The sequence below is a fragment of the Episyrphus balteatus genome, chromosome 3 (genome assembly GCF_945859705.1).
Source record: "Episyrphus balteatus chromosome 3, idEpiBalt1.1, whole genome shotgun sequence".
Lineage (NCBI taxonomy): Eukaryota > Metazoa > Arthropoda > Insecta > Diptera > Syrphidae > Episyrphus > Episyrphus balteatus.
In genome coordinates this window covers 55,223,373-55,247,280 of record NC_079136.1, presented here as the reverse complement: position 1 = coordinate 55,247,280, position 23,908 = coordinate 55,223,373, and the positions used below count along the sequence as shown (strand labels likewise).

The window sequence follows — 23,908 nt, the reverse complement described above, 5'->3', positions numbered from 1 at the left end:
AACCGAATCTGAACTCTATTTTGCCGTATCACGTCATGTTTTTGAGATATCCTCAAAAAATGTCAGATAAGAACTTTTTTTTTTGAGTTTAGATATTTTTTGAGGATATTTCAAAAATCTGACGTGATACGCCAAAATAGATTTCGGATTCGGTTTTAGCGACCCAAAAACTATATGAAAAACTTAGTCGCAATATTTCAAGAACTAAGACCGAGAGAATATATCTGACTTTATATTCGAGTTAGGCACACCAAAAACTATTGGAAAAGTATTAGTTTGGTTTATTCATAATAAAAATAGTCAAACTTTGTTGACCAGAGCTATCAGCCAAAAAACGTGTTTTTGCATTTTCTAATGGCAATATTTCAAAAACTAGAGCTGATAGAATATTTCTGACCCCGGATTCGAGTTCAACACACCAAAAATCCTTGGAAAAGTATTGTATAGTTTATTCATCCAAAACCTTGTGTGCAGTGTTATAAAAGAAAAAACAGAAAGGATGAAGTTTCATGTACATAAGTAAAAATTAAATAAGCTCACAGCATTTTTTAACAATTTATATTGAATTCACAGCACTAATTTCATATATTTAGGAATGTAGGTATTGAATTGGGTATTGTAATACCAGTTATTCCAAGGAGTACTAGGTTCTAATGATGATATGTTTAAATATTCATTTACAGCAATAAGGTTCTATTTACGACGTAAAATTCAACTAGGTTCTATCTACGAAATATTTTTTGTTTTTTTAAGGCAAAAGGTTCTATCTGGCAATTAGAACTTTGTGAACTTAAATTCATATTTATTGTTTGTAGATAGAACCTTGTTGGCTTCAATTTCATGAGTTATTTCATAAACGGAAAGAGATAGCCAAATTTGGATAGCGGCAATCGAAAGAGTGTAATGCAATATATAACTCAATTTTGGAAAAAATGTCAGTTAGAACCTTGTTGTCCTAAGGTCGCGTAATGTCAAAATGTTGAGTTTGTGTTTAATGTGATTTTTTAACAAATAACATTTGAAGGGTCCAGGGGAAAAACAGGGGCCGGTTAAGGTGATATTTGATAAGTGACAGTCAAATTGCACAATTTTGTTGTTGTTTTACTTGTTTTAGAGCATAGAAAACAGATCAATTTGACTGTCAACTATCAAATATCACCTTAGCCGATTCGGCCCCAGGACAAGTCCATTCTAACTCATTTCGAGAAAAACGCATTTTAGAATTTTGTTCTCCATACAACTTAGAACTAAAAGCAAACAATTTGTTTATTTTTTCAGCAAGGCTTAAATCTGTTTTATAAAAGTAATGATGCCATCAGATAGTGGTCCGTAAATACTATAAGACCTCATCATTAGTTTATTTTTGACAAAAAGTGGGCATATGCCATTTTTCCCCTGGAACCTTCAGTTAATATTGAATTTTCACAAGAGAAATAATCTTAAAAATCGATTTACTCAAAACTATGTTTTTGACTTAGTGCATTTTGGCTGCATAGCGACGATATACATGATAAAAAACTAAAAACATACTCCAACTTAAAGCAAATCCTATTATAAACTGTTCCAGAATATATGTAGGTATTTTGTGGAAAAAATGTGTCTTATACTTTGGGTTAAGTTAAAGGGGAATTTTGATAAACTAAGAGGAGGATTAGAACGGCTACAAAAACTTCGCTGAATCATGATCATCAGTTTTGATATCAACTTATGACTCTATTTTTATTGTTATAACAATCGAAAGATGTTATATTATGGGAATTCGCAGGGATTAATATTACACAACTCTACTTGTTCACGTTTTAAGTTAGACTCCACTTGTCTTGTCATTCCGATAGTCTCGAGCCCAACTTCCTCAGTAGATAATCGTCGGCATGTTTTAAGAGTCAGCACAATTCAATTATTGTCTTATTGCACTTTGATTGACCCAAAACAATATCCGAAAGATGATATTGAATGGACAATCAAAGTGAACATTATAATTGAAGTGTGCTGAGTTCAACGAACGACGATTTACTCTGGTATGTATGGAAGAGGGCACAACAATATGTTATGCTTTCATTCGTAAAAGGATAAAGCATATTGAGATTGACATTGTTCATAGAAAATTTAGTGTTAATATTATAGATTATACGCTGAAGTTGGATTCGAGCTCAAGATAGTGTCTACCAAATAGGTTTTATAATTTCTTTACACTTTTATTTCTATAAATCTTTCTTACCCTTAGCCAAAAGTTCATTGCGAACTCTTTCCATTTCGATACGTTTTTCCACCGATTCTTTGGCCGCTCTAAAACGCCTCGAACGTTGTTGATTCATTTTGGCTCTTGGCGCTACTCCATCAATTGCCATATAGAGTAGTTTCCTTGGCCTGACAATGCCAAACAAACGATCAATGCATTCGAATATGGCAACCATCATTTCGTCTTCATTGCGAGGAGGCGGCTTATCCTCCGGATGGGTACACGGATGTATAATTCCATTCATGTCCAAATAAAGATTATCAAATTCGATGCCATTCGGATTTGGCAATGTAGGATCTTCATATTGATTACGTCCTTCATCATCTACTGTCTAATAGAAATAAAAAACAGAATAAGTATTAAAAGCGCCTTCTTTTTAACACATCGATTATAAAAATGAGAAAATGAAAGAGGTTATGTTTTTATTATTTTAGTTCGTCGTGTGAACGAACCTTGTTTTCGACACACTCAACAATAACACTTGGATATTTGCGACTGAGCCATCTGAAGAATGCTGGTACTCCCATTATGAAATTATATTACTTTTTATTTGTTTATAATTCAAATAAGAAATAATCGTCAAATGGATTTAAATTGTTTTTAAAAAAAAATGCACAATATTTGTGGAAAAATGATTTGGTTTTCACTTTTCACAGAACCAGCGTCGTCGTCGTGAAAGATGGCTGGCTGGTAAAACGTCAGAAATGTCAAACACCAAACGTAACGTAACTTGTGGAACTTATAAACGTAATATATATTATAAGGGTATGTGCACATGCACACCAATCTACTGACGAAATTATTATATTTTTTTTTTTAATTAAGAATTTTGTTAAAAATTTTATAATTAATAGGGATGTAAGCGAATCTGTCAAAGCCAAATTTAACTAACAGCCCCCACTTTGAAGAACATGACAATACAAATTTTATATTAATTAAAACAAGGGTTTTAAATTAATTTTCGTATGAATTTATTAGCTTAATTGTTCCTGATTGCTTAGACTCTTGTTAAATTGATTTTTTTATTAAAAAAATAACAGTTTTAATATTTGCCTTAATAACAGAAAAACAAATGTCAGTGCCTTCAAAGTGGACAGTTTGACGTTTGAACACTGTATTTTATTTTTTAGTGTTAACTCTGGCAAATCTAGTAAAGAAACTGTCAAACCCATACCGAATTTTGGCTCATAGATATTTTAAGTCAAAAAAAACCTCAGCTTCGGAGATTTCTGAGACGAAAATTTTTTGAGTTCATTTCTCAGATTTTTGTCTGTCTTTTATTTTTTTGTCTTATTGTTTTGACGTTTGGTTTTTGGCTAAAAATATGAAAAAAATTTAATGAAAATTTGAAGAATATGTTATTATTTTGAACTTGCTTCACGAAATAATTTATTTTGAAATAATTTTTTTCACAAGTCAATATTTAAAGAAAAGTTGCAGTTGTGTGAAGTGGCAGTTGAAGTGTTGAATTTGAAAAAAATTGGATTCATGTGAGAAACTTGTCCCACAAAATTATTTTGCTCACTTTCAAAATGACATTGAGCCCTCAGAGATTTTTTCTTGGTGGGACGCGCCTATTTTACCACATTTTACATTAGGTGTAAACTCTTGGTAACCTCGTAAAATGGTACAAATGGTAGACGAACTGTCAAGCACATACAATATTTTGACATATTTACCACTTTTCCTCGTTTACCAGGTTTAAGGCTTAACTACATACAACACTTTTTGAAAAAGTACAAAAGTGAAAATATTTTTTTTCTGGCTTGCGCAATTGTTTTGTGAAAAAGAGTATACAAATTGTTTATTAGATCAAAAAATAAGCTTTCTGCATTATTTATTTTAATTTTCCAGCCCGAAAAACTATACAAAAATGCGTTTGAAAATTTTCACTTTTGTACTTTTTCACTTTTTGAGCCAATGTAGTTAAGGCTTTACCCAGAGTTCACACCGTTTCATGAATTCCCTTAATATTTTTTTTTTAATTCCAGACATAAATTTCGATTATTGATAAATTTTCAAAGATTTAACTTTTTGAGCAGGCACCGCCACCCCTTTTCGATTTTATTTGCAATATTCTCCCTTGTACTTAAAAAAAGAAAACATTTCTATGATAAAACAAAAATTAAGAATAAATTCTATCCAAGTGTAAGCAGACACTTAATGTGGAACGCATTCCACAAAACCGTCAACAAAAACAAAAACAACAACGAGCAAGCAAGCAAACGGAACAAACTCAATTCAGACAGTAGTTTTCTTCCAAACTTTCGTGTTCATCGTCTGCTCGTGCAACAGAAAGTAATCAATCTCCATTGTGTAAACGTTATCTATTTCAAAAATAAAAACACTTTAAACTTATTCAACATGTAAGTATTTATAAATAGATGCATGCTTTTAATTTTGTAAGCTTTTAAAAGTAAATCCATGTGATTTACACAAGAAATATGTGCATAAAAACTGCAAATGAACGCAATTCCATGCCATTCACACCGATCAATAACACAAAAGATTGTTGGGTTTAACATTTTAATGCGCGGCACAGAATAGACGTGTAAATATGACACATTCAGCCAATTGAAGATGTAGTAGTGTAAATGAGTTCAGTCAGAAAGTATTGAAATCACAGTGATACCACTTTTTAATTTTAGTATTTTCAAATTTAAATTTACATGATTGAGTTCAGTCAGAAAGTATTGAAATTACAGTGATACCACTTTTTTATTTAAGTATTTTCAAATTTAAATTTACATGATTGAGAATTGTTTTTGTTCTTGTTTGTTGTTGTTTTGTGCCTGATTGACGATGTTGTTTTAAAACGTATTTTGAAGTGCCTCAAAGTTTTAAATTTAAACATTTATTTTTTGACAAGAGTGTCAAATGGACTAACTAGTGATCTTAGCACCATCTAGTTTTCATAATTAGCCCTGTTCCATTGGAGGTGGTAGTTTACTCGTGAGTAGAAATCTAGTACAACAACTACACATTCCTATCCCCTCGAGTAGAAGATCATGTGTTAATTCTAGTACCTACTAGATCTACTCATGAGTAAACTACCACCTCCAATGGAACGGGGCTATTATAAAATAGTTTTGGTTAGTATGGTACGAACCATCTATTCTAAAGGCCATATTATTCACTACTTCAAAAATACATCTGGATGTTAAGAAACGTCAAAAATAAATCCAAATCCATAATATTCACTGCATAGGCCTGGTTCGCAGCTCGAGCTAAATTTTAGCCGAGATAAAATTTCCATACAAGTTATCGATAATTTGTATGGGATAGTTTTTATCTCGGCTAAAATTTTTCGATAACTTGTGTGGGAGCTAAAATTTATCTCGATCAGAGTACCAGGCTTTAAATCCAATCTAATACCTACTACGTTTCCACTTACCCTAAATCCGAGATTTTGCTAAGTAGATTTAGCTTATTCTAAGCGAATTAGATTTAAAATAAATCTCGAGATTTATTCTAAATCTACTTAGCTAAATCTCGGATTAAGCGCAGGTGGAAACATAGTATAAAATCCAATTCTTTATATCCAATCTCGTTAACGGCCATATTATTCACTCTGGATTTAGTTTGGATTGAACTTAATTTTACATCCAATCACTTAAATCTGAATTTTATAAATCCATGGATTTAATTTTTTGTTCATATCATTAACTCAAAAAAAAATATCATGATTATTCAATAAATTTTGTATAATTTGCGTTTATCTTTATTTTTCCTTCACAAAATGCTTGACAAAACAACTGAACACTGTAAAAATGATTTTTACATCTGGATTTAAAATGTTAAACAGACCTCTGGAGAGCAGTTTAAATTTGCTTGGATTTTACGAGGTTGGATTTAAAAAATGAGATTTAAGTTTGGATTGAAGTAGTGAATATTATGGATTTGGATTTATTTTTGACATTTGACATTTTTTACATCCAGATGTATTGTTTAAACTGGTGAATAATATGGCCGTAAGTGATTGGATTTAAAATTAACTTTAATCCAAACAAAATCCAGAGTGAATAATATGGCCGTAAGTTAATTTCTGTGAGTGGGGAATAGTATAACTTCAATCGCGAGTAGATATGTCGTCGCCCTAGTATTGGAGTGCCGTATACGCCAAATTGCATTTTTTCAACTAGGCATGCAGTCCTATGTTTTCAAGAGTGCTCTCTTTTCAAATCTGTTGTCCGTTTTGTTTTATAGTTGCTGAGATATTCACGCATTGTTTTGACGTAAACACAAAATTTTGGCATTTACGCCAAATTTTTCATGCAATTTACGAAAATTTTGAGAATTGTTTTGACGTATGTACGTGTTAATGCGGTTATTTTTTTGACGTACGCGTACGAATAAAAGAAAATTTTGATTTTAATGGCGTATACGCCAAACCATTTTGGACAAAAATTTAAATATTTTGAAAACTTAACGAATTTAAGATGTCCAATAACATGTATATAAAAGATAAATTTTAACTATATATTATGTATCATACTAAAAAATCAAAAAATCCCAGTGGTTAGTTCTTTCGCAATAATCTTCCGAACATTTAGATGCGATTTCCCAAAAATGTAAAAATAGCGTATACGGCACTTCAGTACTAGGGTGAAGATGTGTAGGTACAAATACTTTTTTTGTATTGCATTTGGCTTTCAAATTAGTAAAATGTAATGAATAAAATTATCCCTGTAAATGTTTTCCCTTGTTTCAAACATAGAATCATGAAAATTGGTGAAAAAATGTCCACGGGCATCATATTAACCGATTTTGTGTTCTGTAAATTCCAAAGGGGATTTACGATCGCAAAACAAATTCCGGTGGAAAAAATATTTTGAGGGAAATGAAATTCCTCTGAAGATTCACTATAAGGCCCTATATTTATGGACAATTATTCAGTCATTTTATACTAAAAACGGTCATTGCCAAAACAAAATATTTAAATCCAGTGACTTAAGACCTTTTTTGCATGGACTATAAGATGTTTTACGTTTTAAATTCAATTTTTCTGATTGGCTCAAAAATATTCAAGACCAAGAGTCTTTACCATATCCATCAATGGAGTTTTTCAATAAAATAATGCTTCGTTTTAAAAGGTCCGCAACGGACATAATAAATTGTATAAATTAACGACCATATAAAATCTTAGTCGTATTTTAGTTTGTACCAAGCTGTTATTTTTCCAAATTTCCGAAATGAAGAAACACAAATCATTGAAATCAATCAGATCGTCCTCGAGATATAATCATAGAATCAACTTTATACCATGAAGAAGGTAGAACAAATTCAATACAAAAATGAAGAAGATAATTTAGAAAAGGTTGGCTTACACGGTAAAATTCTTTCTCTCTGTAAAATAGAATATTTTGAAACAAATTAAAGAGATTAGATCCGTTTTAGTTACTTACTTTATCTCTTGACATGAAATGTCGAGAATTAAGGTCCCCACCAAATATTATAAAATGATTGAATCAACTTTATTCTTTGATTTCAGTTATTACAATACCCAAATTGTTTCGTATTTTTCATAAATTAATAAAATGGAGCCAGATGGTCAATTGGAACTAATTGAAGAGGTTAAAAAATATCCATATTTATATGACCGAAGGGTATTATGTGCGCCAGGGAAGAAAGAACTGGCTTGGGAAGTAATAGGAATGAAATTTTCTCAAACAGGTAGGTAACTAAACTCTTTTTTTTTATGAAAACAATATTCCAATTATTTGAATATTTTTTAAAGCTCGCCAAGCACAAATGAGATGGAGATCGATCAGAGACAGATATACTCGCTTGAGAAGAAATGCAAATGCTTTTCCGGGCACTCAACAGGGTATACTAATTAATGAATATAAATACACTGAATTTCTTGGTTTCTTAGATTCCTATATTTCATGGAAAGACAAAAATTTGACTCCTAAAAGGTAATTTAGAATTTATCGATATATTCATAGAACTTAGATCGTGTTGAGAATGAAAAGGCTGATTTCAAGTAGATCAGTCATTTCACAGTTATATTTGAAACTTTGAGGTGTGTTAAAATATGTAGGTTGTTAAACTACAACAACAAAAACGATGTCAATCTGAACAAAACAAATCGCGGTTGTCACGTTTTTATGTTTCCGTATTTCTCTAAAAAAAAATACAATCTTCTACCTTCTACGAGACTGAACTCAAACAACTTTTTCAAGCTTTATGTATTGATGCATATTATATTTCTCAAGAAATTTACTTAACCTTTTTCTCTTTTAGGACTGCCAAATATATTCCTCCAATTACAAACTCATGGGATCGTGCTCACACTCTTCTTCTCATCAAACAACTAAAAAACAACCCGTTACTTTGGGACAGCTCACATCCATACTACAATTTTAGCCTTCAAAGAATGATATGTTATAAAAAAATATGTGATTATATAAAACCATATAAGCCCGAAGTCACTCCGACAATGATTTCAAGAAAAATTAGAACTGTTCGGACTCAATATGCCAAAGAGAAAAGAGAAGCAAAACAAAGAAATCAAAAGCTAGGTGGTATATCTGCTCCAAAACTATGGTGTTACCACAGACTAAGTTTCCTTGAAACAAAAGGAACATATGACTTAGATACTTTAAATAACTCAACTGAGAAGGAAATGAAAGATATTACAGTTAAGTATGAAAAATCACTCGAAACAGGCGAATATTTAGATGAAGGTGATTATGAAGACGACGACGATGATGACGATTATAATGATAATGAATGGACATCTGCAAAAGAATCTGCTACTCGACCTTTTGAAGAAGTTGAATTAAATCAAATGGACCATGATTATACAAGAGATTCAACGAATAATTTTGAAAGTGAAATTGAAGATGTATTTGGTCAAAGTGGAACAAGGAAAAAAATTGATACCCAAACAAAAAATGATCTGTATGTTAAGTGTACAGGGCTTTTAGATACTCTTGTGCAACAAATGAAGCCTCTTCATAGAGGTAAGAAAAAAAAACGAAATAATTTATGTTTATAAATTTTTAAATTTTTTGTTTTGATTTTTTTATAGATGGTATTCTTCAAACAACTCCCTGTAATTGTAAAAATAGCCCTCCAAGTACTGTGCTGGGAAAAATGGTTGAAACAGAATTATCCAAAGTATCGGATAGTATTTATGTGGATTGCAAATGGAAAATACTTCATGTACTAGAGGAAGCTCAAAGGAGAAGTTTGCGAGAGAAACAGAACCAGAACAGTTAGTCATTTTTTATTAAGTATTTGTTTTTAATAAAATAAAATATAAATTAAAAAAATCTTTATTACTTCAAAATATTTAAATTGCTGTATTCCATCGTCACGGGTGGGTTACTAAGGGTTTCAGATTTTAGTTAAACAACGAAACTAATGGATTGAAAATATTACTTGTTAAATTGTTAGTACACTACCGGTCAAATAAGATATGGAAATTTTTCTTATGGTGGGAATAGTCCGTTATCCTTCTGAAAAATATAAATACATCGACAAAGCCGAACTCCAAAAAGTGAATATGATACTCTGTCATTTACCCTGAGTATGAAGACCTTTTATCTTGAATATCCAAGCACTAGGACCCAAACTATAAGCTTTTTAACAAAAATTTCAAGCCTATTTTGATAATAATATAGTTTAGTTTTTAGTTGTTTTAATCGTTTGAAAACTCTCGAACAAAATCTTGAAGTGATTGGCTTAAAAATCTCATATTATGAGTTCTATTGTTCGGGTTTTCAAGAACCATGGCTTCAGGTTCAGGGAAAATGACAGAGCATTATTTTTAATATTTAAAATAAAAATATAATTAGATTTGTCCTTTACGCATTGTTAAATGCAATATCTGGCATTTAACGCAATACAGCCAAACTTCCATAATAAAAGTTTTTCCTAAGTTACTGTTTTTTTCATTTTATACCAATTTCAATAATGGGCGTCCAAAAAGTCCATTCTCCTTTGGTAAATTTATATGAAAAAAAGGACACATGCAAGAAAACATACAAATTGTTCTTCAAATGCAAAAAAAACAACTCTTTAAATGAAATCGAGCCCCAAAAAAAGTATGCAATTTAATTTCTTTTCCAAAGATGCATTTTTAGAAAAAAAATCAAAATCTAACTAAACTATTTTTTTTATAAATTATTAAAAAAAAGTTTTAAAATAAAGTTGGTACCTATGCCATTTTTTGACAATTATGGGGACTTTTCTAGAGTCGATTTTTGCCGTGCGGTGAAGCTATTCAACTCGTGTGAACGTAAGTCGCAGGCGACTAAAGTGACAATCCCTAAAATCGACTCGTGAAAAGTGGACATTAGGTATTCGAAAATTCGATTTTTCAAAAAAAAACTTTCAAACTTTTCTTAAGCTTAGTATGCTGCTGATGCGAAACGAAAAATGTTCAAGTCTCCAAAATCGACAACGAAAATTCTAACGAAAAAATATCATCGAGTATTCTGTCAAAGTCAAAATAAAAAAAATCAAAATTTATTTAAAATCAAAAAAAAAATCAACGGAAAATAATTTTTAGAGCAAGAAATAAATGAATTCAAAGTGAAAAAAAAAACCGTCAACACTGCTCTTGGAGTTAAGAAAAATGCACGGGACAGTAAAAAGTAAATGACAAATCACTGCAAACTCTCCAATTTTTCGCTAGAGCTGCGTACTGAAAAACAAAAAGCAAAACGAAATTTTTCGTTCATGATTTCGCTAACGAAATTTTGTATGGAAAATTTTGTTTCGCATCAGCAGCGTACCAGGCTTAAAGAAATACAAGAAAAAACCAACCAACCATCAAATCAAATCCGAGGAAAACAAACGCATACATGCATAATACCTAAAAATATGTATGCACAAGCATATACACATACGCCACTTTTCCTCAGAATTGAAATGTGAAAAGTTTTTTTGGTGTTTTATTTTTTCTTCGACACTGACGTTTGGCTTAAAAGCCCAAAACTAGTCTTAAAAGCATTAACTTCAAATGAAAGATGAAACCTTATAAATTGTTAGCTTTTTTCGCGGATCCTACCGTAATAAATGTTCAGTGAATTTTTGTTCCTATTCGTTTATCGCCCTCAATTTCATTCAGCTTAACTCCCCTGCTAAATTTATGACAGATACAATTAATTTAGAGGGAAACTTTTGCGGATCATTTTGGTTTTCATTTTTGAAACAAGTGAAACATTCGTAAGGAAATTTCTATTCACAATATAATTTTTCATTGATACCTTTGTAGTATTTGTATTTTTCTCATTTTTTCAATGAAGTGGCATCTCTTAAAAAATGCATATTTATTTTGACATTTCTCATACAGCTGATTTTTATTTGACCTTTTTGGTTTTTTTTTATGAAGTTGCATCAAATATTTATTAACAGAATTTCAATAAAAATTTCTTGAATAAAAGTTTTTAAGTTTTTAAATAAACTACCAATTTTAGCAATGTAATGTTAAGTTAAAAAGAACAAACAAAAATGTTCCAACGAAAGTGTATTGTAATTAATATAAGATCAGCGGTAGTTTTGCTACTTGCAATTGTGGTAACAGGAATTAAACAAAGTCAAACCGGTAGGTTATGATTCTTTTTTTAAAACAAAAATATTCTATATTAACAAAATTATTTACAATAAAAGCAATTAATACAATGGACGTTGACACAAAAACTGAAATCACAAAAAACAACACAATCGATAGTATGACTGTTATAATAGGAAAAAATGTAAGTTAAAACGGATAACTTCCATATTTCATCTTGACACAGTTCCTTGTTCCCTTTTAACAGCAATTAAATGAAACATCAGCATGTCCAATTGGAGTACCCTGTAATAGCTTATCTTTTCCATGCATTGAATGCATATACAATTCCTCGTGCATTTATGGAAAAGACAATAATGTAACATGTTCTGCTGTTTCTCATGTTCAATGTTTGGTAAGATGCTAATCCAATTAGTGGTCGCTTAAATCTTATCTCCAATTTATTCAAACTAGGGTGAAAGAACATTTACAAGACAAATGAATTGTCGATATTGCTATCAAACAGAACACTGGCAACATTCGTGTTTGTTGCGGGGAAATTGTAATTCCATTGATAAATTTTATAAGTAAAAAAATAGTCACTTTAAATATGTATTACACCAATAACAATTTTGTTTTGTAGAACTAATTGTACAGCTCACAATGATGTTCTCTGCTTGGGACTTAGAACATTTAGCAAAAATGTCAAGTGCAATTGGACACAAGGATACCGATGGAGCACTGCTTTGATTATTAGTTTAACACTGGGAGGATTTGGTGTTGATAGGTAAGTTAATTGATAGACGAGAATTAGTATAAAAGATACTTCTAAATCATAGTACGTAAAAACCGGATACGTGCCTCTCGCTTAAGTGCCTAACCCGCATAAGTACCTTTGTTTTTTTAGAACTAATCTTTTAAATACCTTTCGCTAAACTACATTCGCCTCTTAATTACCTAATATTTCAAATACTTATAAACGAATTTACTTGCATACAAATCGTTTAAGGACATATTACAAACCAGTTTCAACAATAAGAAAAACTTCGTTTGCTTTAGCGCTAGCGCTTTAAAATTCAAAAATTCTACTACAGGTAGAAACTAACTAGTTAGCTAATTTAAACTTTCAATAATTTTGTTTGTGAAGATAATGTTTTTAGCTATCAAACACGTTTTTTTTATTATTTTACATGGTTTTTTTAAACTATTTTATAAATATAGAGATAAGTGCGTATGTGCACTTAAGAGGGTTCTTGTAAGTACCTTACCCGCTTTAATGCCTATCAAAACGAGGCATTTAAATTGAGGTACTTATCCGGGTTTTACTGTTTGTCTAATTGGTTTCAACAAATTCAAAATTGAGTCACGGAACAGGTCAGGTCAGTTTCATTGTTGAAAGTATTTTTTCACTTTTGACTCTATTCAGCTAAACAACAGATACCGTTCGTTGTTGAATTAATAATTAATTAATTTCCCATTTGAGAAGATGACGCAGATTTATCAATCGGTTTGAAAACAAGAGCCATATATTGATGTTCCCAATGTAAATGCATTTAATTGAAAGTATTTACCTTCTAATTAGCAAAGTTGGGACATATTTCTTATTAGAATAGCTACCCAATCAGAACATTGTGGGTTGGATTTTAGATTTTATTACTTGATTTTTTCTATACGACGAATTTTTTCTATTAATAAAGTTCACAGATTTTTTTTCATACAATTTTCAAATAAGTATAACTTTTAAAGAATGAACTTCGTTCTTGCTTCGGCAGAACATATACTAAAATTGGAACGATACAGAGAAGATTAGCATGGCCCCTGCGCAAGGATGACACGCAAAATCGTGAAGCGTTCCACATTTTTTTCTGAAAATTTTGTTAAAGAAACAAAATAGTTCAATTTACTTATTCATTCAATAACTTGCTAATAGATGCATATCTACCTTTAGATGTATATCTACCTTTGATATTGCACAAAGGAAGATAACTTTTTGAAATGTTTAAAAAATAATGTGTCAATCGTTTAGTATACCTAAAATCTCGATACAAAAAACATGTCGTCGGTCTCATAAGAAAACCTCGTAACTCCACTTTTTTTTCAAAAATGACTTTTGAATGCCATTCTTTAGAAAATATGTCAGCGAAGCAACCCAGAAAATTTGGGGTCATTCCGAAAACTCTAAATAGACTTAAATTCAAATTTTTCACAGCGCGTTTCTTCCCAACTACTCTGTTGTTTGTTTACTCTTTCGTCTCTCCTGTAAAATTTTGATTTTGGGAGTTACGAGGTTTTCTCATGAGACCGACGATGTGCTCTTTTTAAACAAAATCTACATATGCTTTAGCGGTTCTTCCCATAGAGCCATTATAATAACTTCTGGGCTTTCTTGTTCTTCAAAGACGAAAAGGGAAAAATTTCCTTTTGGTTTTTGAAAAATTTGTCTTTTTTTATTTTGATTGGAATCATTGAAATCGGTTTTGTTGTTTGAAGAAGAAGAAATCCAGAAGGTATTATAATGGCTATATAGAAAGAAACGCCAAAGCACAGAATTTGTTTAATTGTTTAAAAAAGAGCACATGATTTTTGTATGATGATGCGTTTGAGACTTCAGCGACTTAATGTCGAGCAGAATTTGAAATGAAATTTTGCACAAGCTTACCAGATTTTGATTTTACATGCAATTTCATTGGATTTTAGGAGTCCTTTAAGGTAATATCATAAAATTTTTCATGACGTAAGAAGAATGAAGGCCTTAGAACTCTTGTTAAATCCGGGAGGCTAACCGCCATTTTCTAAGTGAGCCCGGCGAACTTCAAAAACATAATATTTTTGTCTGCCCAGAATTTTAAAAGCTATTGGGAGTTTCGTCCGAAAGGAATCCACATGTTTTCGCTAAACTAGTTTCTTCTTCGCCACAAAAATTTAAGTGAGAAAAAACCTGTTGATTAACTGTCGTATTACCTGTAAATAAAGTTCAAAATGCATGGAGTTTCCCGAACGTGCACAACGTTTCGCCCGGTATTCACATTAGGCCATAGGGGAAAAGTGAAATTTAGTTTTTCTAGGTGGAATCTTGTTCAGGTGAAACACACGATAGGGTTGGTAGTGTTTTTTGTTTTAAAATTGACAAAGCGGTATGATTTTCACGGCTTTTGAATTATTTCAGATTTTATCTTGGTCACTGGCCAGAAGGCATTGGAAAACTATTCAGTTTTGGCGGCTTAGGAGTATGGACCATCATTGATGTTCTTTTAATTTCACTTCATTATCTCGGACCCGCTGACGGATCACTCTATCTCTAAGATGACTCCATTAAATGAAAATAAAACAAAATACTTTTTTTGATTAAATTCATTCATTTTCTCATATTATTTTTATTTTTTTGATATTTTATATAATAATATACATTTACACACCTATACTTATATGAACGTTCTCTCTATATACTTGGTAATTCAAAACTAAAAGCAAACCTACTGATTTGAGAGTGTTGTTAGTTATGCTATTTAAAACAAAAAAAAAAAAAAATAAACGTTTTCTTTTGGAAAAAAATAAAAATAATTCTAGAATATGTATATAAAAAAATATGTATGTATATTTTTAAAAGCATGTGTGTTTCATTTTGTTGTTTTTGTAAAAAAAAATTATATATGAATTGGATTCGTCACAGATTCAGTTTCATTAAGAGGAAACTCTATAATAGAAATGTTTTGAATTGTTTCCCCTTTTTTGCCTATTTTTGTTCCATATTTTCGTCTTGGCTTCGTGCTCACATTGCCTTTATATTGCTTGTTCAAATTGAAGCCTTTGTTGATGGTTTTTGAATAATTTGTTTTATTTATTTTATTGAAAACTTAAATATATATTTTGTTTTTATTTTTAAGTTGTTTGTTGTTGCACTTCATTGTTTTCAATAAAAAACAACAATGGAACAAGTATTGAGAAGAGAATGGTGACAAGGATAAGGACGAGGGTTGAATACCAGGAAAATAAAACGTGATATTGTATTCTGAAAATAAATATAAAAAAAATAGACAAAAAAAGTAAAGAAAATATAAATTAAAAAACAAAAAAGAAGAGCGTGTAATAACCCCAACCCCACCTGCAATACCAGCTAAATATTAAAGATAGTGTGACGAGTATTATTCCACCATACATCATCACCAGGTGACCACTGGTTGCTTCGTGATTTGAAAAGTTACCAACTAAAGGGACATCGTTGTTGGGTTGGTTAGTATCACCAGTAGAGTTGTTTTGTTGATTTGAAGTGTTTACTTGACCTGAAACAAATTTAACAGAATTATTAACTTAAATACTCGTAAGAAGGTCAAAAGTAAATTTTGTATCTCTTTTTAAATTCTGCATAAACAGTAGCCAATAATACGAGTTCTTAAAACTATTTTTTTCCAACTTGTTCTTATTAAGCAAAATAAATACCTTAAACGGAAAATTTTCCTTTATAGGAGAAAATGGACTTGATACACTAGTACATTTACATACCGTTAAAAGTTTGGAAATTCAAAAAATAAAAAACTTTTTCATTTTTGGATATAATAAAATATTTTATTTTATTTATTTTGAACAACAAAATAAATAAAACTTTCATGAAGAATCTGATGCTACTCCTTTTTTTTTTTGTAATATTTCGTCGATATTGCAACAAAACATGGGGTTAATGAGCTTCTAAGCTGTTGACGGGCGGGTGTATGGCAATTGGGCTTGTCACAAATTGCATTAGTATCATAACTTTCCCACGAATCCCGAAAAAACAATCACAGAATCTGTTCGCAATGAAAAATTTCACACTAGTTGAAGGGTCCAGGGGAAAAACGGCACATGTCCACTGTTTGTCAAAAATAAACTAATGATGAGGTCTTGTAGTATTTAATAAGCACTATATGATGGCATCCTTACTTTTATAAAAATAATTTAAGCCTTGCCGAAAAAATAAATAAAATTTGTGCTTTTAGTACTAAGTTGTATGGAGATCAAAATTTTAAAAAGCGTTTTTCTCGAAATGAGTTGGAATGGACTTGTGCTGTTTTTCCCCTTCACCCTTCAAATTTATTTAACCGTTAAATTCTTTCTATAATATAAAATGTTTCACGTACGCCACAGTAAAAATTTATGTTTTAAAATACAAATATTTGAAGTCGTAATTAGGTTTTTTTTTAAATCTAATTTTGTTCAAAATGATTTAATTGAGCAATATTTTCATTTAAAATATGAAAACTCTAAAAACTTTCCAGTAGGTTACTTAAAGAAAAAAAGCGACAAATACAGGACTGCTGTAAATTTAATTCCATAGAAATATTTTTTTTTCAGAATTGGTAACCTCTCACGGATAAACTATGTCTCGAGTCTATGACCCTATGACGGATGTATGGCTTCTGTTTCGCGGGAGTTGGCGATGATCGCTTAGATTTTGATATACACACATTTCCTATATTGTGGTTTCGGTTAAAATTTCTTTTAGCGATTTAAAGCTGTTCACCGAAACCACTTCATTCTTGAGCAATTAATCGCTTGAAATCGCAAATTCGAGCGAGTAAAAATCGAATTGGGGGGGGGGGGGGGGGGGGCTGAGTGTCTGAATCCTGAACGGCAATTTCAAGCGAGAAGTGGCTTATTACTAAACGGCAGTATCTTAAACTCTGCAAATGCTTAAAATTCGATGACTATTCGACTCACAATCCAGAGTTCTAGGTTCGATTCCCATCGGTGCAAATATATTTTTTTAAATGTTTAATACAAAATTAAAAATACTAGTTCAAAAATTTTTTTCACAAGAAACCAAGTCTACGCCAAGAACTAAAATATTTTTGTTTGTTTAGAACATAACGTAGTTTTCCGCTGAGCCGCTCAGAGTTTCCCCTCAGCCGCTCAAGAATCTACTTGGCTGCTCTTATACATTTTTATGTTTTAATTTTGTATTACCGCTAAAAATTGTTTTGTTAAAAGTTGTTTTCTTATTTAATTTGTTTATAGCTATATTTTTTAAGGTGCAAAAAAATAGTTCGTTGACTTGTTTAATCGTAAAATCTGACTTTTTTTTTATAATTACATTTCTAAAAAACTTCTACTTCTTCTTACTTACCTAAACTAGAACGGCCAGTCTGTTGTTGTTGATTTTGATTAGCTGCATTTGGATTTCTATTATGTACCAAACAATGAACAACACAATTATCAAATAATCCACATGCTTGTAGAGTTTTTGAATCAGGTTGTAGTACGTGTCCATTGAACACTAGTCGTACAAATTTCTGAGCACTCAATTCAAGTGTGAAATTTCTCCTATAATACACAAAAAAAAAAAAAAAGAAAATTTATTAACAAAAACCCAAAGTATACTTTAAAATCTCAATTCTTGGGTCGCAAATAATGAACTCGAACTCTTTTCTCACTTTTCAGAACATTTGTATGAGGTCGATCTCAAGAAAATGTTCTCAAAAGTGAGAAAAGAACTCGATCTCATTATATTACATACAACCCATTAATCTTACTTTTTAAAATCACCAATATTTTCATTTGGAGTTCCTTTAACCAATTTCATGTCATCGTTTAAGTACTTAATTTTGATTCTAAATTCGTCATTTTTTTCTGCGGGTGTAGATTCCTTTTTAGCCAAGCAATCTTCACCTACTTCGACATTCCCAACCGGCTCGGATTTCTTCTCATTTGAGCTTATTTCGGGATTCACTGGAGAATCAGTCGAATCACCACCACCTCCATCAACACTTGCTGCTTGTGTCGATGAGCTCGATGCAGCAACTTCGGCTTCAATTTGTTCAAAGCCAAGTCGTCTTCTTCTCAAACCTTCCGAAGTGTCCATAGCTGCAATAACCTCTTGAGGGCCACTATTGTCTTCTAATAATTCACTAATACCTTCCTCAAAAGACTCTAAAGTACGATAAACGTTTTCGTTTAATTGCTGTCGCACACTAGCCAAATCATGAACTTCTTCAATAACCACTTCGAGTGAAGGTGGAGGTTCAGGTATTTGTTGGACACTATTTGTCCCCTCAGATTGTGCTATATTATTGCTAGTGGTAGTGTTATTTTCAGTACTAGTTTCAGGTCTAACAGACGACGACGTACTTGCATCAGGGACAACAGGTTCTAATGTCCAATCAGTGCGTGGTCTTAAATCGCCACTGTTTAGTGCACTACTACCACCAATATCAACAAGTAAACGACGATTGTTTTCGATTATCAAAACAGCATTCGGTTGGACACGATAATCACGGACATAGGTCGATTCCCAGGCTAAGTAAACAATAAACAATACAGCAAGTGCGATTAGGAAATTCTTCAATTCAAATCCAATGAGCAGCTCTTCGAAGAAAAGTCTCATGATTTACTTATCGCCACAACCCCAACAATCAACACAGACGTTGTACACAACAAATTTTGTTTTTTTTTTTCTGATTTCTGTGAAAATTGGAAAAAAGATCTGATAAGAGAAGGGGCTCAACAAAATAAGAAAAAGAGACACCAACTAGAAATCAATTGAAATTATAAAAAAAATGACGTGTGTGATTTTGTTCAAATAAGAAAAAAACAAGTTCAAGGCATTATAAACGATACAAATTCTAATTGGAGCGCATTAAAATTATATACAAAAACATCACAAGATATCACACATTTTTTGATATCAAATAAAAGAAAATCAAGAACAAAATTAAAAAATAAAAAAATTTATAAATACAGATGGTTGCGAAAATTTAATAAAAAAAAGGAGAGAAGAATTTAAAAAATAAAATTTTGATAATTACTTTTATGTGAATATTCTTTTTAAAGCATAAATTTCGAACAAAATATATAAAATAAAAGTGTTTTGATGAAGCAAAATTTTTGCAATTATTTTTATTTCAACACAGAAAAAAAAACTTCAATTTTTTTTTGTGGAAAGAATGGATGGGTCTGTTTGATTTTAATTTTGAAGGTTTGTTTTTGACAGAAGGTGGAAACAGAATGTGGATGAAGAAAATATACGTTACGTTACGTTGTGAAAAACAAAATGCACAGAACTTTCTTTATTTTCTTGATCTGAACTTTTTTTTTATTGGAACGTTTAAAAGCTACCCCAATCGGAAATGGAAAGCGGTTGCCTACAGTGTTTTTGCATAAAAACTTTGAGGCCGACATCAGCGTTTTTTTTTCAATCTGTTCAATTGAATAGTTATTTTTTGCTATAAATGTGTTTTTCTTTTTCACGGACGGATATTCATTTCCATGAACAGCTGATTCATAACAACGAAAATTGAAACGAATCGTTCCACGGATTTGTGTTTCAATTTCAAACATATTTCACTGATACATTTCTGTCAGATAAAATTTATCGGCGATAAACGACCTGTCATGAAAATTCCAATGATTGGTTTCAATGATGAAAACCAATGATAGCTATAACTGGCCCCTAAACCTGGTAAAAAAGTGGTAAATAAATCGAAATTTCGTATGATTTGACAGTTTGTTTACCAGATTTACCAATGGACCAGATTTACCCGGAGTTTACACCGTTGTATGTCTCCTGTATCTAGACCACCGGCCGGTAAAAATAAGATATCCTTCTTCTCATACAAGCCACTTTTAAAGCCTGTTTTCACTACAGCTCAAATGAGATAATTTCGCAATTTAGGTCAGTCCAAATTTCAAATTTAATTTTTTTTTTCTATACGATTTGACATTCGAAATGAGATAATTTGCGACATCATCTCATTTGGGCTCTAGTGAAAACAGGCTATTATTTACGTTGATTAACCTTGATTAACAAATCATGGTTTTTCTACGAATTGTTTCATTTTCAAGTCAGTTTGGTTGTCAAAACTTGATCAAGAATTAAGTCTTAACTACAAAGAGCACTTTTTGCAAAAATTCCAAAAAGACGAAACACGGCTGAAAATGTGTTTTTATGAAAAAAATCCTACACCTGAAAATCGATGTTTTTTTCATAGGAAAACGCTGTCAGCAACGTTGTTTGTCAAAGCTAATTAATTTGTTAATCTATTCAATCATTAAAAAAAGTGCATTTCTGAACGGTTAATTGAAGTCAAAAGGATTAAAAATCTGATAGAAGGAAGATAAATTAGATTTTTTTACCAATTAAACCCCGATTAGATAACATTACGTTACGTTATGTCACACTAGAACGTTAACGTTCTACACCGTTACGTCACTTAATTCCAAATCAAACAGAACTTTTTAACTCCGAAAGTCCGAACTGTCATTTGTCAAAAAAGTGACATTTCGGAAATCTGCAGAAAAAAACAAAAATCCACGAGTACGGTACGATTTGCTCAAACTTTTCGGTTTTTGCATCACGTTGTGATTTCTGATAAATTTAACAATCAAAATGCATCCCGATCTAACCGAAAGAATCCTTCAACACTTGAACGTCTCCGACAAAGTTGACACTCTCGATTTAGTTCCAATATTCGGTGAAGATCATCAAAAAATCATTGGCGCTTTGAAAAGTATTCAAGCTCATGGCGAACTTGTTCTTGCTGAACCAACATCTAGAAAATCATTAGAACTTACAGGTGAGGGTATTGAAGTAGCTGCCAATGGTAGTCATGAAGCTGCAGTTTATAATGCTGTCCCATCTGAGGGCATTGCTCAAGCGGAATTGATGAAATCATCTCCAAATGCTAAAGTTGGCTTCAGCAAAGCCATGTCCCAAGGTTGGATTTTTGTTGACAAGTCAGTCACTCCTCCTTTAGTTAAAAAGAAGGTTGACAAAATTGAAGATTTAGTCATGCAAAATTTAAAAGCTGTTGCAAATGGCAATAGTGACTTGGCGGCAAATGTCGTTTCTGAATATAAAAAGAGGAAACTTCTTCAAGAAGTTACCACAAAGAGTTTCATTTTAAGCAAAGGTCCAGAGTATTCATTAACTCTGACAAAACTTGAAACCGATTTGACTGTAGAAATGCTTGCTTCTGGGCTATGGAAAGATTTGAAATTCAAAGCATACAACTTTGATGCTTTGGGTGCTCCACCAACACGTGGTCACTTGCATCCTCTGCTCAAAGTTCGCACTGAATTCCGTCAGATCTTTCTTGAAATGGGCTTCTCTGAAATGCCCACAAATAACTACGTTGAATCGTCGTTCTGGAACTTTGATGCTCTCTTTCAGCCTCAACAGCATCCAGCTCGTGATGCTCATGATACCTTTTTCATTAATTACCCATCCAAGAGTTATAAATTTCCCCAAGATTATTTACAACGTGTAAAGAAAGTACATTCCGAGGGGGGATATGGTTCCCAAGGCTATGGCTATGATTGGAAGCTTGAAGAAGCTCAAAAGAACCTTCTGCGTACTCACACGACCGCGGTGAGTGCGAGGATGCTTTATAAATTGGCCAATCAACCAGGTGGATTCAAGCCAGCCAAATACTTTAGTATTGATAGGGTTTTCCGTAATGAAACTCTGGATGCTACTCATTTGGCTGAGTTTCAGCAAGTCGAAGGTGTAATTGCTGATGTTGGTCTGACACTGGGTGATTTAATTGGAACTTTGTATGAGTTCTTCCGGAAGTTGGGTATCACCAAGTTGGAATTTAAGCCTGCTTATAATCCATATACTGAACCGAGTATGGAGATATTTTGTTTTCATCCTGGTTTGGATAAGTGGATTGAGGTAAGATATGGCACTTGTGTTTATGATTAAATAAAATCCTTATTTTGATCTCGTTTTAGGTTGGAAACTCTGGAATCTTTCGACCAGAAATGTTGCTTCCGATGGGACTACCGCCAAATGTGAATGTTATTGCATGGGGTTTGTCGCTGGAGCGACCAACCATGATTAAATATGGAATTAATAATATTCGTGATCTAGTTGGACCAAAGGTTGATTTGAAGATGGTCGAAGAAGGACCTATTTGTCGATTGGAGCGTTAAATTTTTTTTGTTTGATGCGAGCATTTTAAATTAAAAAAATAAATAAAATAAATTAATGGATTTCATTTCGTTTTTTTTTCAAGTTCTCTTCGAAGTGTAATGAAACATATGTATGTATTTTTATTTACTCGGAATAACCTTCAATGGGTGTGTCTAGAAACACTATTGAAGTCACCGATAAAAGGCTTTTGTCTAAAATTGGTAACAAAGTTCTCATATCTCTAGTCCCAACAGGCATAACAACTTTTATAACTTAAAGATGAATGAAAATTTATTCAATTCACCAGATTGGGGCATTTTCACAGTAGTCAAATTCCTTTTGTCCACAAGTGTGCAAATATCAAACACAACAACATCAAACACAAATAAAATCAATAAAAAAAATTAATCCAATCCTATTTGGTTTGAACGAAATGGCGGTTACATTTTTCTTTTATTTTTTAAATTTCTTATTGGAATGAATTTTATCTGTTTATTGATTAATGGTTTGTGTATTAGATATGACAAATATGTTTGGTAGAATATTTGCTATTTATACAATTCACAGTATTTTGTTTGAGTTGGTGACAAATAAGTATAACTTGTAGAGTAGTAACATCGTTCTTGCTTCGGCAGAACATATACTAAAATTGGAACGATACAGAGAAGATTAGCATGGCCCCTGCGCAAGGATGACACGCAAAATCGTGAAGCGTTCCACATTTTTTTGTGAACATTTTGCTTAAAAATTAAATTATTTATTTTTGGAATGACGGTAATTTTATGACATCGATTGAGTGGAGTTTTGATTGTAATGAAATAACTAATGAATGACCCAGGTTAAGCAAAGTGCTTGTCTTTTTATTATGGGGGTTTTGTAAGAGATAACGAATTTTTCAAGAACCTACCGTAGATGTAAAAATTTGGAGATGTTACAAAAAATCCCGACAATTTAGACCAGTGTTAATAATTTTGGAAACAAAAATATTAACAAAAAATTAGTGATGACGAAATTTAGGATTAATGGTAGATATGTTCATAGATACGGGTAAATACCCACTACCTCTTTTAGCTGATTCTGGAATCTAAATTTGGCAAATCGAAGACGACGGTTTTTGCGATTATAAAATGTATTATATCCTTGATATATTTGTCTGTAAGCAAAATGATTTTATTTTGTCTAAAAATCACCTCGCAAGTATTGTTCGTCCGTCCATGCCTCTCAGTCTCTTTGCAAGTCTCTGGTCTCTCAGTCTAAATTCCGTCCACCCGTTTAGGCTGCG

General features: G+C 31.8%; 5 protein-coding genes and 2 non-coding genes across 7 annotated transcripts in view; 5 read left to right on the top strand and 2 right to left on the bottom strand.

The window, feature by feature from the left end:
* Positions 1-2,921, bottom strand: part of LOC129913450 (5'-3' exoribonuclease 2 homolog) — a 44,848-nt gene extending 41,927 nt beyond the window's left edge. The window contains exons 1-2 of the mRNA XM_055992139.1: positions 2,692-2,921; positions 2,219-2,570 (exon numbers count right to left, since the gene is read on the bottom strand). Of these exons, the coding sequence (XP_055848114.1) occupies positions 2,219-2,570; positions 2,692-2,766 (427 nt within the window). The 5' untranslated portion in view covers positions 2,767-2,921. The remainder of the gene's footprint in view (positions 1-2,218; positions 2,571-2,691) is intronic.
* A 1,555-nt stretch (positions 2,922-4,476) lies between these two features.
* On the top strand, positions 4,477-9,544 carry LOC129916335 (uncharacterized). The gene is made up of 5 exons (XM_055996200.1): positions 4,477-4,605; positions 7,731-7,912; positions 7,977-8,157; positions 8,486-9,207; positions 9,276-9,544. Exons 2-5 carry the CDS (start codon positions 7,777-7,779, stop codon positions 9,464-9,466), a joined length of 1,230 nt encoding a protein of 409 aa, XP_055852175.1. The 5' UTR covers positions 4,477-4,605; positions 7,731-7,776; the 3' UTR covers positions 9,467-9,544.
* Positions 9,545-11,558: 2,014 nt separating this feature from the next.
* On the top strand, positions 11,559-15,112 carry LOC129914612 (TM2 domain-containing protein almondex). The gene is made up of 6 exons (XM_055993945.1): positions 11,559-11,798; positions 11,864-11,949; positions 12,013-12,159; positions 12,219-12,331; positions 12,388-12,531; positions 14,911-15,112. Exons 1-6 carry the CDS (start codon positions 11,705-11,707, stop codon positions 15,044-15,046), a joined length of 720 nt encoding a protein of 239 aa, XP_055849920.1. The 5' UTR covers positions 11,559-11,704; the 3' UTR covers positions 15,047-15,112.
* LOC129917424 (U6 spliceosomal RNA) lies at positions 13,501-13,607 on the top strand. Its single transcript, XR_008772781.1, has one exon. It is a non-coding gene; the product is annotated as a U6 spliceosomal RNA (small nuclear RNA).
* A 268-nt stretch (positions 15,113-15,380) lies between the features above and the next one.
* LOC129914611 (transmembrane and ubiquitin-like domain-containing protein 1) lies at positions 15,381-19,652 on the bottom strand. Its single transcript, XM_055993944.1, has 5 exons — positions 19,520-19,652; positions 18,248-19,175; positions 17,842-18,038; positions 15,847-16,024; positions 15,381-15,753 (listed from the first exon to the last, which is right to left on the bottom strand). The coding sequence occupies exons 2-5, from the start codon at positions 19,096-19,098 to the stop codon at positions 15,624-15,626; spliced, it is 1,356 nt and encodes a 451-aa protein (XP_055849919.1). The 5' UTR covers positions 19,099-19,175; positions 19,520-19,652; the 3' UTR covers positions 15,381-15,623.
* Positions 19,653-20,999: 1,347 nt separating this feature from the next.
* LOC129916096 (phenylalanine--tRNA ligase alpha subunit) lies at positions 21,000-22,678 on the top strand. The gene is made up of 2 exons (XM_055995877.1): positions 21,000-22,386; positions 22,446-22,678. Exons 1-2 carry the CDS (start codon positions 21,100-21,102, stop codon positions 22,644-22,646), a joined length of 1,488 nt encoding a protein of 495 aa, XP_055851852.1. The 5' UTR covers positions 21,000-21,099; the 3' UTR covers positions 22,647-22,678.
* Positions 22,679-23,245: 567 nt separating this feature from the next.
* LOC129917423 (U6 spliceosomal RNA) lies at positions 23,246-23,352 on the top strand. The gene has a single exon (XR_008772780.1). It is a non-coding gene; the product is annotated as a U6 spliceosomal RNA (small nuclear RNA).
* Positions 23,353-23,908: the final 556 nt, after the last annotated feature.